Source organism: Aythya ferina (assembly GCF_964211825.1).
Source record: "Aythya ferina genome assembly, chromosome: 1".
NCBI classification, from domain to species: Eukaryota; Metazoa; Chordata; class Aves; order Anseriformes; family Anatidae; genus Aythya; species Aythya ferina.
This window is the reverse complement of record NC_140296.1, coordinates 165,277,200-165,293,777: the sequence shown is the minus strand read 5'-3', so window position 1 is coordinate 165,293,777 and position 16,578 is coordinate 165,277,200. Positions and strand designations below refer to the sequence as shown.

Sequence of the window (16,578 nt, the reverse complement as noted above, 5' to 3'; positions counted from 1 at the left end):
AAGCAAGTTTGTCCTGCTTTGCTCTGTTCTCGGAAGCCCTGATGCTTTCTGTACGTAGCACTGCTTTGGCAATCACAGCTGCTTTTCTCCAAAGGCAGGATAAAACACACGTACAGGTACTGCTGCCCCTTGTCAGTGTTCATCCCTGGCAGAGCTGCTATAGAAAATAGAGTTGCTTGCTGCATAAAATTGCTGTTCTCCTTACTGCCTGTTGCCATAAGCCAAAAAGTAAATAAGAAAAGAAAAGAGAAATAAATAAATAAATAAATAAATAAATAAATAAATAAATAAATAAATAAGGCTTTCAAGTGAGTTTGCACAGAATAGCTACAGGTTGTGGGTGCAGTACTGAATCCAGCACCCCTCTTGCTCTGGTCAAAGGCACGAGCTTGGCGTTGCTCAGCTTTCCGCCCTGCTGCACTGCTGCAAGATGAGAGTGATTACAGCTCTTTAGCATGGAACTAACGATCCGCCCTGCATGTCAACTCTGCCCTAACCATGTGTTCAGAGCCATTTCTAAGGTTGCATTTCCAAATCCTATTTTCTTTACTTATTGGATCAATTTCCAAGCTCTTCAAGAATTCGTTTTGCTTCCTGAAAGGGAAACTCCACTATCTGCTGACACCTTTTCTCCAAATGTCAGTGATGTTTGCTTTGGCACGGGCTTGGCTTGCATTTTCTTCTGATAGGGAAAAAAATGTGCTAATTAGCACCCAGTTATCCTGAACATTTTCAAGGCAAAAATAAAGCTGAAGGCAATTCTGGCACTGTATTTCTCCTCAGTTTCTACATTGTATTTGAGAACATCTTCTTTTTACATTTGTGATATGAAACTTTACTCAGCTCTATCTATGACTAGTTTGTTCTGGCTCAGGTTTTTTTTCCTATTAATGATGTTAGGCTTCCTTGAGGCTTGTAGAGGGTTTTCTCTGATCCAGCTGTACAGAACTGTGTGGGATTTTTTTTCTTTAAACAGTTACTCTTCCCCAGCACACAGACTGGGGACTGTAATTGCACACCTAATCAAGTCCAATGTTTTCCCTGCAGCATTTTTCAAATTTGTCAACTTTCTAGTTGCTTGCTTTTCATATTTTTGTGAGATTACAGAAGCCTTACAAATATTTATCAAAGATCAGCACCATCCTTATGTTTGCATTCAGAATAAACCACTGTAGTAAAGCCATTCCAAGTTAAGTACTTTGTTGACATTTTTCTGCTGAAGATCCATACAAGTGGAAATTTGTATGCTGAATTCAGTGCTACCTAACTGGAAAATGATTTTTCATTAACTACTGATCCCTACAACATATTTTTCACCTTAAAACCCACTGATGGGCATTCTGAATTCCACTTTTTCCTTAGATATACTCATTAGCTGTAATTTTCTTCTTTTTTGATGTAGAATTTTATTCCAACTGCCAAGTTTGCTTCTTCTAAACCTCTAATAATTAAGAGCATCTTATCTACAACATAATAGTGGTGAAACAGTCATTATTTTAAGTGGATTCTAATTGTGTATATGGGCATCACAGCCCACATGAATCAAGATGTCTTTGCCTGATATGACATACTATTCCATTTATCCTTCAAATAACATATTGGCACCTTACTACAAACTTCAGGAAAACAAAGTATGTCAGATGGTCCCCCAGCGCTCTAAAAGCTGTTCAACTAGCCTCCCTTGAGATGTTGGTGTAAAATCTACAATGCACAAATAGTTATGAATTTTACAGCTTTTTTAGCACTCGTGGATAGACCATTAATGAGGGAATAAATAGCAGAATTTTATTTAATCACACACATTGGTTAACATGAATTATTAACATATGTGGTGCCCTGGATGCAATATCCCTTCTTTCAGGTAGATTGGTAATGTAATGTCTTGGGGATGTAATGTGGATCTAAACTCTTGTTTACTCAAAAGGAACAAAAATGTAGGAAAAAACAAAGTGATGCTTATGTCTCCTAACTTGAAATAACTGCAGTATAACTGTTTACATCAAAGTTTACAGGCTGACCTATATCAGTGGAGAGAAATAATATTCTGGGGTACAATCCATTTGACCAAAGACAGATATCTATTCTGGAATGACATAATTATCCAGAGCACATAAAGAGATTTATTTTTTTTAATTTTGATTGGGATTGGATGTAGACATTCACACATGGTCAAAAGAATTCTGCCTTTGTGTCCATGCTATGCACTCAGCATGCAAGTTATCATTGCTAGCCTGTAATATCAGTTCTGTCATCCTTACTGGTCTCACTTGTTCAATGAGACTATTTACATATTAAAGCATTATTCAGCACAAGTAACGGTGCCACAACTGAGGTTATGTTGCAAGTAGAGAGGTATTTCCATTTGCACTAAACCTTATCTCAGAAAAATTACTGGAGACTGGTGCTTTTCAGAGGTTCTGCTTTCTTTTGGTCATCCTCCCATGGTGGAACAGAACCTGTCTTTTTCAGAGGTTTGTTTGCCAAGTTGCAGGAAAGCCTGTGCTTAGGTATCAGTTTGTCTATGTAGGTTACAAACAAATAGATAACTGGAAAGTTAATGGATTTAGGGCTAATGTGGTGAGGTATGGGAGGAGAGTGTAATTGAAGATAGTGCAGTGCTGGAGAGGAGTCAGATATTAGATGTAGAAGAATAAAGAGAGGAGAGAACTACGTAAGACCAAGATACTTCAAGATACAGAAAGTAGATGTGCAATCTAATGTGGATAAACTCAGTTAAAATCTCCACTGGCCCTTTTGAATACTTGAGCTGGACACACCATTCTGATTTGCTCTGCTTTTGTGATGAGTATAGTTATTTAATACTTTCCCCTAAAACTAAAAAAGAAGGAACATAGTTTCAGTTAGGTGACCTTTTTAATTTTTATTTGGTTTGGCATGACAATTTCACCCTATGAAGAGAAAACCTGAAACTATTATATCACATGGAATGTACATGCATGGTATGTACCCTTCTGTACTCCATTTGGGACCTCTGCCACTGCACTATGAGGGCAACCTGGTACCACTTGAATCTTTCCCACTGAAAAACTGGCATTTGTCTGAGCCTAACTCAAATCCCTGGACAGACAAACATAAGGAACTGATTAGAAGATGAAAAAGAAACCACAAAACCTATCTTCTTTGCCTTCCTGTGGCCATGAGTTATCCAAGGTCAATTTTTGCTATAATAACAGCAGAAAGATAGAACATCTGTTAAAGTCAATAGAAGCAATCATTTAAAGTGAAGGTACATGTAGTCCCCAAATATTCACTTGCACTTCACTTCTAGGCTTAAAACGTTTCTTTCCAAAATATGCAATGTTTATCTAGATAGCAATGTATTTGTGTTGCTATATAAATCATTGCTATACAGTTCCTTATAGGCATATGAATACTCATCAAATCTGTGTATATTTTCTGTGTACAAACACAGGTCAATAAATCACTTTCTTACATGGACTATATTTATTTTAATAGAATTCTTCATTTCTAATCCCCTGAATAATAATGTATTACTGAACTGTTTAGCCTCCCAGCCCAGCCTAGTTACTCAAATTATATTTTAATAGCATTATATCTCATTTCCATATCATAACATGCTACCACTGGCTCCTTGACTACTGAAATTTCTTACTATATATTAGTTATAACTAAAACGTCATTTGTGCATGTCAAAACAATTGTGCACTCAGCACAGAGCCTCAGCAAAAGTAATCAGGTAGACGAGCTTTTCTCAAGAATCAGCTAATGTTGAAGGAATCCAGGTCTGCCAGCTTTCCACCTTCAAAACACGGTATGCCATGGTGTTGAACCCAGTATAAAAAAAAAAAAAAAAATTCTCTTGTCTTTTTGCTAGCATTTCTGCTGTTCACATTTCTGCTCTGCCTTTATTCATACATTGTGCAGTCAAAAGGAACCCTTGCAATTCCCTATGTAGCCTAGAGCATAAAACTACCCAGATTTAATTTGTATTTGAACTCGTGTCATTTGAGGGAGAAGGAATCTTAACCCTCTGTGATAGAGAGTTCACCACAAACACCGAGAAGCTATTTCAGCTGTATCGGAAGCCTCATTCTATTTCTAAGCTAGAATTTGTATAAATTCTTCTCACAGCCATCGGATCTTATTATACCCTTGTCAGCTGACTTGAAGAGTCCACTATCAAATTATACTCCCTTCAGAGGTACTGTAGACTGTGACCAAGTCACTGCAGTAACTTAACTGTCCTGAACTCCTCAGTCTTCCACAGTAAGGCACATTTCTAACAGCAGAATGCAATTACTCTCCTCAGATACTCCAAGCATGAACTTCATTGAAGTATGGTTTGCTCATAGTGGTAATATTTAATTTCAGTATTCATTTGCGGTTCTTCTGTGCCCCATCCTTTTCTCAGGAGAAGCCCTTTCCTGTGATAGCTTGCATTCAGGCTCTCAGTATTTGCCACACTTGACTTGTGGGTTGATGGGTGTTTTGTACAGCTCCTACCAACTCACTAGAGGGATGGCTTGCCTCAATTCCATCACAGTTCAGCTGCCTAAAGACAAAGGGATGCCTACCCAAATTTTGATGACTGTACCATACAGGTTGTTGAAAATGATGAGCTTGAGACTCTTCAAACGGTGCTTTTTGGTAGGCTTAAACAAAAACACAAACTCAGTGAAGGTATTGCTAATTAACACTGCCATGGAAGAACTGCTAGTTCATTCTCTAAATGGCTCTTGTAACAGATTAAAGACTGATAGCGCTGGTTTTTTAAGCAGGCAAAATTTCCATTGAAAGTATAACCACTGAGATATCACTTCACGGCAGTAACTTCAATGAGTTTTGCTTGTGTGAGGAATACCTGAATAGGTACTAAATCATTTCTGTTACTTAGCCACCAGAAGTCATACAAAATAACAATAGGATTTCATTAGGGAGCAGCAAAACCGATTCATAATTTATGCTGATATGGCCTGAACCTTATTCTGGCTGCATGCAGCACTGAGATAGAGAAGTAGGCAAAGTGGGGCAAAGTCCCTTCCTGCCTCGTGCCCTGGCCGTGGGCTCTGCGCAGCTCCCCGGGGAGCTCAGGACAGGAAAACCCACAAAATATCACAAGGGAGTGAGGGGAGGAGTAGCCAGCCCCTAGCCCCATGCATATCCTGCCTGTATTCGGCAATGCTCAGAGCTCCATGGGAAACCCTCCTCACAGCACTAAGGCCCATTGCCAAGATGTGTTGGCAGTTAGTAAATAATGTTTCAGTAAAAATGTTTCTAGGACAATTAATGAACTGCAGAACAAAGTTAGGTGGGAATTTACTCCTCCTTTGTACTGTTAAGCAGACAGCGCAATAAATATTTTGCACCTTTTCCATTGGGAACACTTTGCAATTGTATAGGAGTTTTTCTACAGTGGAAACGAAGGCTGTTAAATTGCAAATTGCTTGTTGCTTTTTTTTTTATCAATTCTGGAATTTGTGGGATTAAAATCTGTAGAAAGTGCACTGAACTACCTTTCTTACCTCTACTTCTTCTCTTGATTACTTAGATCCCTATGTGAAAATCCATCTGATGCAGAATGGTAAGAGGCTGAAGAAGAAAAAGACCACAATTAAAAAGAATACTCTGAATCCCTACTACAATGAGTCTTTCAGCTTTGAAGTACCATTTGAGCAAATTCAGGTAATGTCAAACAGTGTTTTGTCTTCTCTCTGCATTTCATTTCTCAGCCCTTATAAATATTTAACAGGACTCGTGTTAATTATCACGTGTGCATGCCTTCATTAGCACCTAGGTGCCAGCACTGTGCTACATTAGATGAGTGTGACTGCTTCAAGAGGGAAATGATAAAATGCACAGTACTTATGAAGCTTTGATTCATCAGTGAGAAATGGATAACTGACATTTTATGTTAACAGAAATGGATTTTGAAAAAAAAAAAAAATCCACAGGGAGATAGAAAAAGAATGTGCCTGCAAAAAAAAAAAAAAAATGGGGATAGAAGAAAAGCCATGTAGAGTAATTTCCTCCAAATTATTTCAAACAATGCATCAATATCATTGACCATATTTGTGTTCCCTGCATTTTTAGGACCTGTTTGTTGAAAGCACTGTAGCATTGCTCTTTAGTAAAATGCATTTTGTAATCACTTTTTTTTTCCAGTTACCCACCAAACAATTAGAACTTTTTCAGTGGTTCCTACACCTCTTGGAAAATAGAGATTTGAGAATCTCATGGATCAGTTTGGTTCAGTCAGGTTCAGGGATCAGTCAGAATCTGGTTTCTTGTCAGCTCGGTGGAGCTCTAGTAGTTCTCTAGGTGCTGTTCCCAAGGATTTCAGTGGTTAAACCTAGGAGGCTCAGAAGCTAGCATGCTGAGCTGGACGTTGCCTACACCAGCAGTGTCATCTTTCTTCAAGGACTCAGATAGCTACCTTTGAGCTACTGGAAGTCAAATCATCTCTTGCTCATGAGAGTGAGATTCAACTTTTTCTCAAGTTACCTAACATTTTTGCACAAGAGAGATGGTCTTCTTAGCCATCTCAGGAGACGTGTGGAAAACCTCACTGAGTTCAGCCCCCTCGCTAAATAAATTTAAACCTTGATCTTCAATGTCTTAAGCAAGTATTCTTGTCACCTGTGACTATGGCTTGTTTTGGGAGTGCAACACTCAGTATTTTTCATAAATAGCTAAGTATATGATTGACCACAGAGCATCAGTTTATCTGTTTGTTAGGTAGATCACTTGGAAAGGGCAAGATTGATCTCAGATCTGATCTCTGCAATGTAAGCCACATAATGGTAAGTTGGTACAGGCCAGCTCCATTTTTGTTAAGCCTTACCCGCTAGTGTTAAGCTGTTTTTGTTCTTTTGCTCACTTGTTAGAGTGTTCATTGTCAGGAAAAGACGCAGTGGTTTAAATAACCTCAAAAGAGAAGAGAATTGCATGGTGGCATCCCACCCTCCCAGAGGGAACCTGGGACCATGCAGATGTTAAGCAAAATAACTTCTTTTCTGTATGGAGCTCAATATGGAAAGTCTACTCTGAGGGGCCCCCCAGGTTGAATGACAATAATTAAAACAGTCTTGGAATACATACTTTTGTGGGCTTTAAAATGAGTCTAGGTACAAGCTATGTACCTTGCTACACAAGGATTTAAATGGCATCAATGCCATTTAAATACCAACTGATGCCATTGTTGACGACAGCCAACAGACATTTACAGGGAAAACTGCAATGCAAATAGGGACATGCAGCCTCCTCTTGATTAGATGAAAGCCTGGTAAGGGTTTTAAGAATCTATATCTTGGGTTCTGATAGCAGTTGTACCGGAGAGAAGTCCAGCAGCTAGGGCCTACATTTCAACAAAAGCTGTGTGCTTGCCTTTTATTGACTTGGTACTGACAAAGGTAATAAAGCTAGACAAGATGAGGCACTGGGACTTGGATGCATGACTGTCCCTTTCAGGAGTTTCTTCATACCCCACAGCATGTACAGATGTCTATGGACTCTAGGAATCAAAAGTGAGAAATCCACTGGGGGCTAATTCCCGCTGATTTTAATGAAAGCTGGTCATTGTGCTTGTGAAAAATCTCATAACAAGCACTGAAGAGCCAGAGGCAAAAAAGATCAATCACATCGAGCCTCTCTGGAATGTCTTGATTTCTGAATAGGGACAGGACTGGGAAACCTGAATAGATACCTCCAAGTTATCATGATTACATGCCTCCAAGTTGGCATGATTACATTCCATGGGTACTTGGCCATTTTGTTTCTGATCCTGTCAGTTTTGTAAGGTGGACATAGACCTTTCATAAAGTGTTGTAGTTTAATTTTGCCACTTTTTTGATAAGTATATGAGAATAATTATGGCTATTTTCTTCAACATGTAGCCTCAATTTAAAATCTGTAATTATGGACTTCGATCATATATCAATGTATTTTGTAATTAGTTATAAAATAATATATTTACAAATGATTTCAATATAGTTACTGTAGTAATTTCATCATTAGAAAAACACATTTTAAATGCTATTTAGACTTAGTACAGTAAGAATTATTTTGGATAAGTCATGTAAAAGTCATTAAGAGACTTTCAGAGACATAAAATATAATGGGTATATAAGTTTTGTGATCATCAGAGAGCAAAGAGCTGATGGAGGGAAAGTAGCTGAATAGCAGCACATCTATGTAATTTAAAATGGGCCAAACAATTTAATAGCAAATATGGACTTTGACTCTTAAGTGAAATAAGTGTGTAAGAAAGTGGGATCTTGAAAGACAATATAAGAATACCACTGGGAAGTCAAACCCTGTTGTTACAGGGAAATCAAGCACGTGTTTTACCACTTTTGAGACAGACCACATCTGTAAGTAGCAAAGTCTACAGGCACTTTTACTCCAGAGAATGCCTAATCATGCCAAGGAAACTACTAATCCAAATGTGTATTAGCAGAGGTAGTGCTTTCTACTAGCACCTGTTCGTTTTTTGCAGTGCAGCTGTTCCTTTAATATAAAGTACAAAAGCACAGAGATGCTTACATTTCTCTGTAGGTTTAAATCAGAGACCATGAAGTGAAAATCATCCCAGCGTTAACCATCTGAGCTAGCTGCTCTTGCATCTTTATAGATCCAGAAGGAAAAAAAAAAAAAAAAGTGTCTTTTGTTTACAATGCTCACTGTTGCATTATGATTAACAACAACAACAACAACAAAATCCAATAGCAACTTGCTCCCAAGCTTCTAGGTACAGCAGGCAACTTTTTTTTTATGCTGTAAAATGATACTCGTGTCTACTTTTTATATCTGTGATTGTATCATGCATCTAAAACATAAATGTCCGTTTGGGGAGGTACCATCAACATTAGAGTGAGTATATTGCAAACAGCAACACTGAAACATCATTTTGGCATCTAGAAATACTTGCTTCAGGATATTGTCATATATCATGAGTGCTCTGGGTAGAGAGAGTCTTGAGTTTGATGTACAGTTTTGTCATCAGCAACCATATAAATACTTTAGTGCCTGTTGGAGTAATTTCTTTCTCTGGATCAGAGAACTGCAGAATCTTGTAAGTGAATGGACTCCATAAAATAGACATGAGTCTGGTCTTCCAGATATGCTTAAGCGTCAGTTATTTTTAAAAGATAAATCCAATTACAAACAAAAAAAAATTAATCATGCTAGTAAGAAATCTAGATTGTACTCATATTTAAATTTAAAAAATTTATGATTGAGAATAAAAGATTTTTCTGGAAGAAATGTGTTTCTGTGCATTTCTTCCTCCAGTTCAGAAAGCTCACATTGGCATAAGGAGCTGTGTGTTTATCATGGGATGGAAAGAAGTCAGGAAAAGAATTGTATGTACATCTTTAAAAGAAAGTCCCCGAGGAGAAGCATTTATAGTTAAGTAAAATCAGCCCAAGGCTGTTTCTCGTTTTAGATGCTGTTGAAAAACACCACTCCACTGAAGGAGTAGTTGTTTGTGCTGCTTCGACAAATATTAATGACCTGATGGAGAGGAATGCATGCGTGTGCACGCAAATGCATACGCAAATGCCTGGCTTGAACACCACCTCTCAATGTGCCCAGTCCAAGTGAACAAAAAATGGTCTCTGAGCTCTGACAGATGAGCTCCCGCAGATTTTGTGGGCAGTCTGACCCTGTTTGCCAGAGGTTACCATTCCTGCAGCAGAAGTGGCACCCCAGCACCCACCGGCTTAGCCGTAGGCCAGACTTTACTGTGCCTGGCAGCACCACTATGTCAGAGCCCTCAGACACAGCAGCTTGTCCTTCTTTCCAGCTCCCCTGAGTAAACAGCCTAATTTCCTGACTCCTTTTATAATGTATATAAATATATACTATACACAGTACGTACGCATACTTATGATTGTGCATGCACACAAATATGTATTTATCTATATAGCAACTGTAAGGGCTATCTTTTGAATTTCCCTGAAAGCATGCTAGCACGCTAGATGGATGGTACACAATTGTTTAGAAGTATAAAAGCAAAAAAAAAAAAAAAAAAAAACAAAAAAAAAAAAAACAGAATATAATACATAGAATATAGTAACTGCTAAGTTTAACTTACTTACTTAAACAATAATGTGTTAAATTGAGCTACTTTTGAATTAGCGTAGCTTAAGACTTTTAGCTCTACAGATTTCTAGCAGCCTGATTCCTCAATAACAACAGCTACAAAATCTATACATTGCTAATCTGTTAAAGGAGAAATGCAACCATGTGAAGCTCTGTGATGCAAGGGTGTGAATTTCAAGTTAATGTGGAGGTTATGAACCTAAATACATTTGGAAGGCTGACAAGAAGCAATGACAAGAGTTTGAATTTGCTTATGGCTGGGGGAACATGCACTTGCCCACTTCTCATCCATGGAGTCTCAATTGTTTGTGTCCATGCCGAGATTCATCCCTGCCTGCCTTCCCCTTCCTGTCATTCTCACTGGTCTTTCTCTGTCTCCTTGTAGAAAGTGCAAATTGTTGTGACTGTTTTGGACTATGACAAGATTGGCAAGAACGATGCCATCGGGAAAGTCTTTGTGGGCTACAACAGCACTGGAGCGGAGCTGCGGCATTGGTCAGACATGTTGGCCAACCCCAGGCGGCCCATTGCACAGTGGCACACCTTGCAGCCCGAGGAGGAGGTAGATGCCATGCTGGCAGTCAAGAAGTAAATTAAATTAAATTACATTAAATTATGAAGAAGAAGAAGCCTTTCTGCATTTGCCCACATAGTGCTCTTTAGCCAGTATCTGTAAATACCTCAGTAATATGGGTCCTTTCATTTCCAGCCATGTGTTCCTGACACAGATCAGTTGTACTTTTAAATTCCTGTTTTAATTTGCACAACTTTAAATGTAGAGAGCCTTCTAATGGCGCTTCATTTCACCACTGCCCCCCCAGATCTACTCTTCTTTTAAGCAATATGATGTGTAGATAGAGCATGACAGAAATTATTTATTGTATCACACAGTTGTATATATACACCAGTATGCTGAGAATTTATTTCTAGTTTGTGTATTTGTATGTTGTAAGCGTTTCCTAATCTGTGTATATCTAGATGTTTTTAATAAGATGTTCTATTTTAAATTATGTAAATTGACTGAGATATAGGAGAGCTGATACTATATTATAGGGTAACTATTGTATCGTCTGCATTCCAGAAAAAAAAATTCCAACTTGTAAGGCACTAGTAGTGTTACACTGACATCTTAAAGGACAACTTAAATCTGAGCTTTCAACTGGACCATTCTAATAACACGCTATGCGTAATCTTGGAGGGACACATCCAATTCGGTAGACTTTTCACAGGCAACTTAGCATGATCTGAGCAGCTCCATGGCTGACCTCAAGGAGATGTAGCCAGAAGCCAGGATATCATTTTTTTGTATATATTCCAAAGCAAACACATAACAGACTGAAATGGCTTTCAATTGAAAGTCAAGGAAGCAGTTCCATAGGAGGCAATGATTTCATCTAACATACAAAGTAAGAACATTGCAGAGGTTGTGCAGGGAGGGGGGGAAGGGAGGGGGGAGATGCAGCGGTCGTGAAATGCTGCTATGAAAACAAGAGTAGCTCTCCGTTATCACCTTTATACAAAATTTGCATACTGTGAATTCCATCCACAATTTCACATTATAATGAGTTTGCACATTAGACTTTGTAACAAAATATTTTATTATACTAACTCAGATTAGAAGGAATGCAGAATATTTTTTAGACACAGCCGTGTGAGTTTATTATACAAAATAGTTTCATGGTAAACAGACAGTATTGTAATCCCATCAGAAGATGACAAAATTTAGCCATAGTTCTAAATGCACTTCAAAGTAAGCCAAAAGAGAACAGCTAGTGACCTTTTATATACTATTTATACTTAAGTTTTAATTTGTCCTTTAAAAAATAAAAAGTGAAAACAAAGAACAAGTTCTAGAAAACTGAAGCAACCTCTTCTGTATACTAGATGCTCGTTTCAGGAGGAGTTTTTAAATGTTTTCAATGTTATTATGTAGTAAATGGCACTATTATGAAGCTATTAGTCATTCCATAAGAGTCTTGAAAGACTGCTCTGTGTATCACTGTGACTGCCGTGTGTGCTTAGAAATGTAGTTTTCTCAGTGGATAGCAATCAATTTATTCCGTAGTGATATTGTAATAATACTGCCATTCCCTTCTACTGCACTGCCGAAGGAATGCATAGCACAAGCAGTTCTAGTTATTACGGACCAATTTAGAACTGGAGAGCTATGCAGGGGACAAGGAGGCTATATTGAATGGGTTGACCACGCAGCATTTTGTCAAGCCCTGTGCAATATTCCACATTTCCAACCTCCTTCTCCCTCGCCCCCTGCCGCTTTACTGTAGATAATCATCTTACAGCTAGCCAGCATGTCATCTCAGCTTGTACCATCTCATCAAGTCAGTTAGGGCATCACTTCTATCTCATGTACCGTCCTTTGAGGCCTCTTGCTTATCTTTCCAAGCTGTGAATATATTTATAATGCTTTGAGAAGTTCATTATTTTCAGCCATGCAAACTACCCCAGAAATGCGGAAATGCTATACCTTTTGGAGGGAGGCATGAGACATTAATCAGTGATGTTCTTCTCAATAGTATCTAAAAGAAAATATTGTAAAAAAAAAGAAAAAGAAAAAAAAAAAAAAAAAAAAAAAGAATGTAATCAGGGAACTGTGTGCTGAAAACGAAATTCTTCACCCTCCCTCAAGCTCTGCTTCTGAGAGAGGTGTGACAGTCTGAGAGGTCAGTGCAGTGACAGCCAAGCTCCAACATTTTCAGTGCATGTGGAGGGCAAGAGAAGCAGCAAAGAAGTGGGAGGAGACTAAAAATCTGGATCTCTCCCCACCTCCAAAAGTAAGAATAGCAAGACCTATTTTCTTTCTTTTTTACATGAAACATGGAAAAAACACAAGTGAGACATTTTCTGATAGAAACAGGCGCATACATGCAAAGCATCAAGCTGGAATACTTAAAAATCTTGATCTTGAGGACCAAACCCTACCAAAGAGGAGAACTAGACAGTCAGCTTTCCAGTGTAACAGCAGATACTCAGCTTCATGGTCTTCAGCTTTCAGTTGTTCATTCAGGATAGCTGCAGGTTCAAACTGCCAGAACTGATTCATTGTGTTAAGGTATTCTTAATGCTTTCTCTTCCTACACTGCCAGACTGAATGTCACCGTAGAATTGGTTTGTAAGGTACTATGATTCTCAGAGACTGAACCTGCTATATGACCAAGATGACATTTTCATCCTCAAAGAAGCCACATGTACCTTTCTGACAAAGCTGTGTGAAGTATTAGAATCTGATGCTGTAGAAAGATCCTAGTTGCCTTTGTGTATATTTACTGCCTGCTTGAGTGTTTCTCTGTGTGGGTTTTCTCTGTATCTTGTAGAAATGTTTGGGGTGTTTTATCCTGCCATATCGCTCGTGGCCCGCGAGCTGACAACTTTAGCCGTATTTTACCTTCATTTTTGATGAGGTGGTTTATATTTTGTTTCACTTTGTGTAGTGACTTCCCACAGTAGAGTTTTCCAATTGTCGTTAAAATAACATACATATTACACAGATATTCAATAAAAATGTTTTATTTCCTGTTGATGTTTCAGTGTTTCTCTTTTGATCTAAAATTTTAGAAAAGACATTTCACTCTTGGACCTTAGCACAATCATAAACGTGGAAGTATCACAAGTGCAGTGGCACAGCGCCTTTAGAGGGGCTGTGAAAACTGCTTTCCACTGCAATGGCCCAGCCAGCAGTTCTCCAGGAGGTGAATTCTCTGTCTCTATTGTAAATGAAAGACTACTACCCTGTTTTCCCAAGAAGTCTGATTATTTGTAACCAAAAACATCATTTCCTATCAAAACATAGATCACCTTCTATGCCGTGACCAGAACACCAAGTAGTTATCTCTGCAGTAAGTACTCCTCCAGCCAGTTGTGATTAGAGAGTTGTTTGTTTGGAGAGAGATGGTATGTTTTAACTTACATCCAAGAGCTACTTCTAATGCTGACATTAAAGTCATGTCTCTTGTAGAGTAAAGATCAGTAAATAAGAGATAAAAAAATTACATGGGAAAAAAAAAAAAAAGATATGTGAAGAAGTGAATCCACAGATGAAAAATGATTGAAAAGCACTGTGGTATAAAACAACTGAAGTTCCTGAGCCTACCAAGAGAAACAGTTCAAAAACAAACAAAAAATCTGTAGCTCTGTTTGTTTTATGTAACATGCAACATTTTTCACAGCAATCATCTCTACCTTTGCCTTTTCCTCTACCTCAGAAGAAGTATTATCATTCCTGTCAGGAACCACACTGTGGTAATTACTGATATGCATCATTTTAACCATACTTCATCTGCCATTGCCTGCATGAGGCCTTACTAAGAGCTGGAGCACATTGCAGGCATTTTCATAGTTGACCTTTTTCCCTATTCCCACTGCTCAGAAATTGTTCTTTTCTCCCAGATGTTTGTTTGTTTCTTTTTCAGTCTAGGGTCAATGAGCACCAGACAGACCCATGCCACTTCAGTTGTCAGCAAGTGAGAGCAGGCTGACGTCTTCTGGTGGGCCTGGTGGGTTCGCCAGTGTTACTCTTCCAGATTGTCAATGGTTGGGGTCATTGTCTGTGGCTTGTCTGCCATGAGACGCTGCCTGTTGGTCTACAGGAGCTGAGGTAATGCTCTTATAGTTCAGTGCAGTTCCCCAGAGATACAGGCAGGTACCACGTTATGAAGGTATGAGATGCTGCTGCTCCTTTCCTCGACATCTAAGCTGTTGCATCCTCAGACCAAGCATGTGCTTACCTAAGAGCATCACTTTGCTTAAGAGCAGACTGAAATCTATAAAAGTCGATAAAAATACTTTTGATCCAGGCTCTATATCTAACACACATTTTGGCTGATCTTGAGAATACCAAAACACTTTGTCAATCAAAAGCAGTTCTTCCAACAGGGCTAATCAGTTAAAGCCAGTTATTACAACTAATGTAAGGAAAAATGCTTCATATAATAGCTGTTATACTAAGTGAGAAAAGCAGCAAAAATTACCAATTTTATTCAGCTCATTTAACCCCTAATCAACTGTCAAGAAAAACATTCTTCCCAACTGACAGATTGTTACCAAAGCAAAGGATCTACATCTCTCGATCTCTTTTCACATCATGAGTCAATGAAAGTTAATTGCCTGTTAGTTATGCAAAGCAAGAATTAGAACATTATATTTTCTGATTAAACTAACAGTCAGTTCCCTTATTTATTTATGCATTAGCATTTTCACTCCAGGATTCCAGTTCAGTTTCTTCTATACATACTGTCCTGCCTTTCAGAACATACAAAGAATCATCGAATCATTGAGGTGGAAAAGACCTCCAAGATCACCTGGTCCAACTATCACCCTACCACCAATGTCACCCACTAAACCATGACCCTAAGCACCACGTCCAACCTTTCCTTAAACACTCCCAGGGATGGTGACTCCACCACTTCCCTGGGCAACCCATTCCAATGGTTGACCACTCTTTCTGAGAAGAAACGTCTCCTCATTTCCAAGCTGAACCTCCACTGGTGCAACTTGAAACCATTCCCTCTAGTCCTATCACTAGTTATCTGCGAGAAGAGACATCTACCACAGTCATGTCCAGCCCCTATTTTCAGTGTCAGTTCAGACACTGTTGTTCATCCAGGTGTTAAAGAAAGCATGGAAAAGGCTTTTTCTATATATACCAAAAGGACTTTTACCCAGTCCTAGTTGCGTTTACCTTATATGCAGTAAGTCTTTCTATGCTCAATAAAGAAAATACTTCTAATATTGCACCAAAAAGTAGTATTTGAAAAGCTAGTCCAGAGAAGAATTTAACTTTCTGTGGTACCTTGTGAATGATACCTACAGCAGTATTTTCAGACACAAGAGCCACACTGAGAGGTTTATTTCAAGGTTTTACTGCATTCAACATAAAAAAGAAAGTTCTGTAAAGAGAATGACCTAGACATCCTTAATGGAGGTTATGAAGAGGCCAAATAAGCTGAGGAAATGAAGACAGTTCTTCAGACTTTTGGGGTGAAGGAGGGGGCAGGTCTTTTTGTCCTAGACATGCACTGTACCAAGGTTCTTAACAATCATTTAGAAAAAAATAAAAAATAAAATACTTCATCTTTTGACAGAATCAGACTCACCAGTTTGATGGCTGACATTTAATTTCCGTCAACCATTTCATATCTTTGTATACTCTTTTATTACTTACAACAAGGAAAGCTCTGTAGGCAATGCACTGATGTTATACACCAAACACAGCCAACATCAGTTTTTCTCAAAAATAGAAGACTGGTGCACAAGAGCAGCAAAATATTCTCTGATCTACTGCTATTCATGATTATCCCACAATCCTGTAAAAATGTCCCAAATTTTGTTTGTATTGTCCCGGAGTCCAGGGACAGTTCTCCCCTTGTACTTAATTGTATTTGTACCTTAGAATATTTCATGACTCTTCCTAAGAAGCAGAAGCACCCACTAAAAGGTTGTTCCAAAACACTGACACGAATCTGTCATTGAAGAATTCCA

The 16,578-nt window shown here is 38.5% G+C and overlaps 1 protein-coding gene and 1 long non-coding RNA gene across 7 annotated transcripts in view; one reads left to right on the top strand and one right to left on the bottom strand.

Moving 5' to 3' along the window:
* The window catches only part of SYT1 (synaptotagmin 1), a 360,501-nt gene extending 346,880 nt beyond the window's left edge, over positions 1 to 13,621 (top strand). For all 6 annotated transcript variants that reach the window (XM_084528065.1, XM_084528067.1, XM_084528062.1 and 3 more), the window contains 2 exons: positions 5,531 to 5,664; positions 10,469 to 13,621. In XM_084528065.1, coding sequence (XP_084384191.1) covers positions 5,531 to 5,664; positions 10,469 to 10,675 — 341 coding nt within the window. In that variant the 3' untranslated portion in view covers positions 10,676 to 13,621. The remainder of the gene's footprint in view (positions 1 to 5,530; positions 5,665 to 10,468) is intronic.
* LOC311440794 overlaps positions 1 to 16,578 on the bottom strand; it is a 48,526-nt gene that overhangs the window by 19,058 nt on the left and 12,890 nt on the right. Inside the window, exon 2 of the long non-coding RNA XR_014695593.1 lies at positions 5,505 to 5,571. This is a non-coding gene — a long non-coding RNA (uncharacterized lncRNA). The remainder of the gene's footprint in view (positions 1 to 5,504; positions 5,572 to 16,578) is intronic.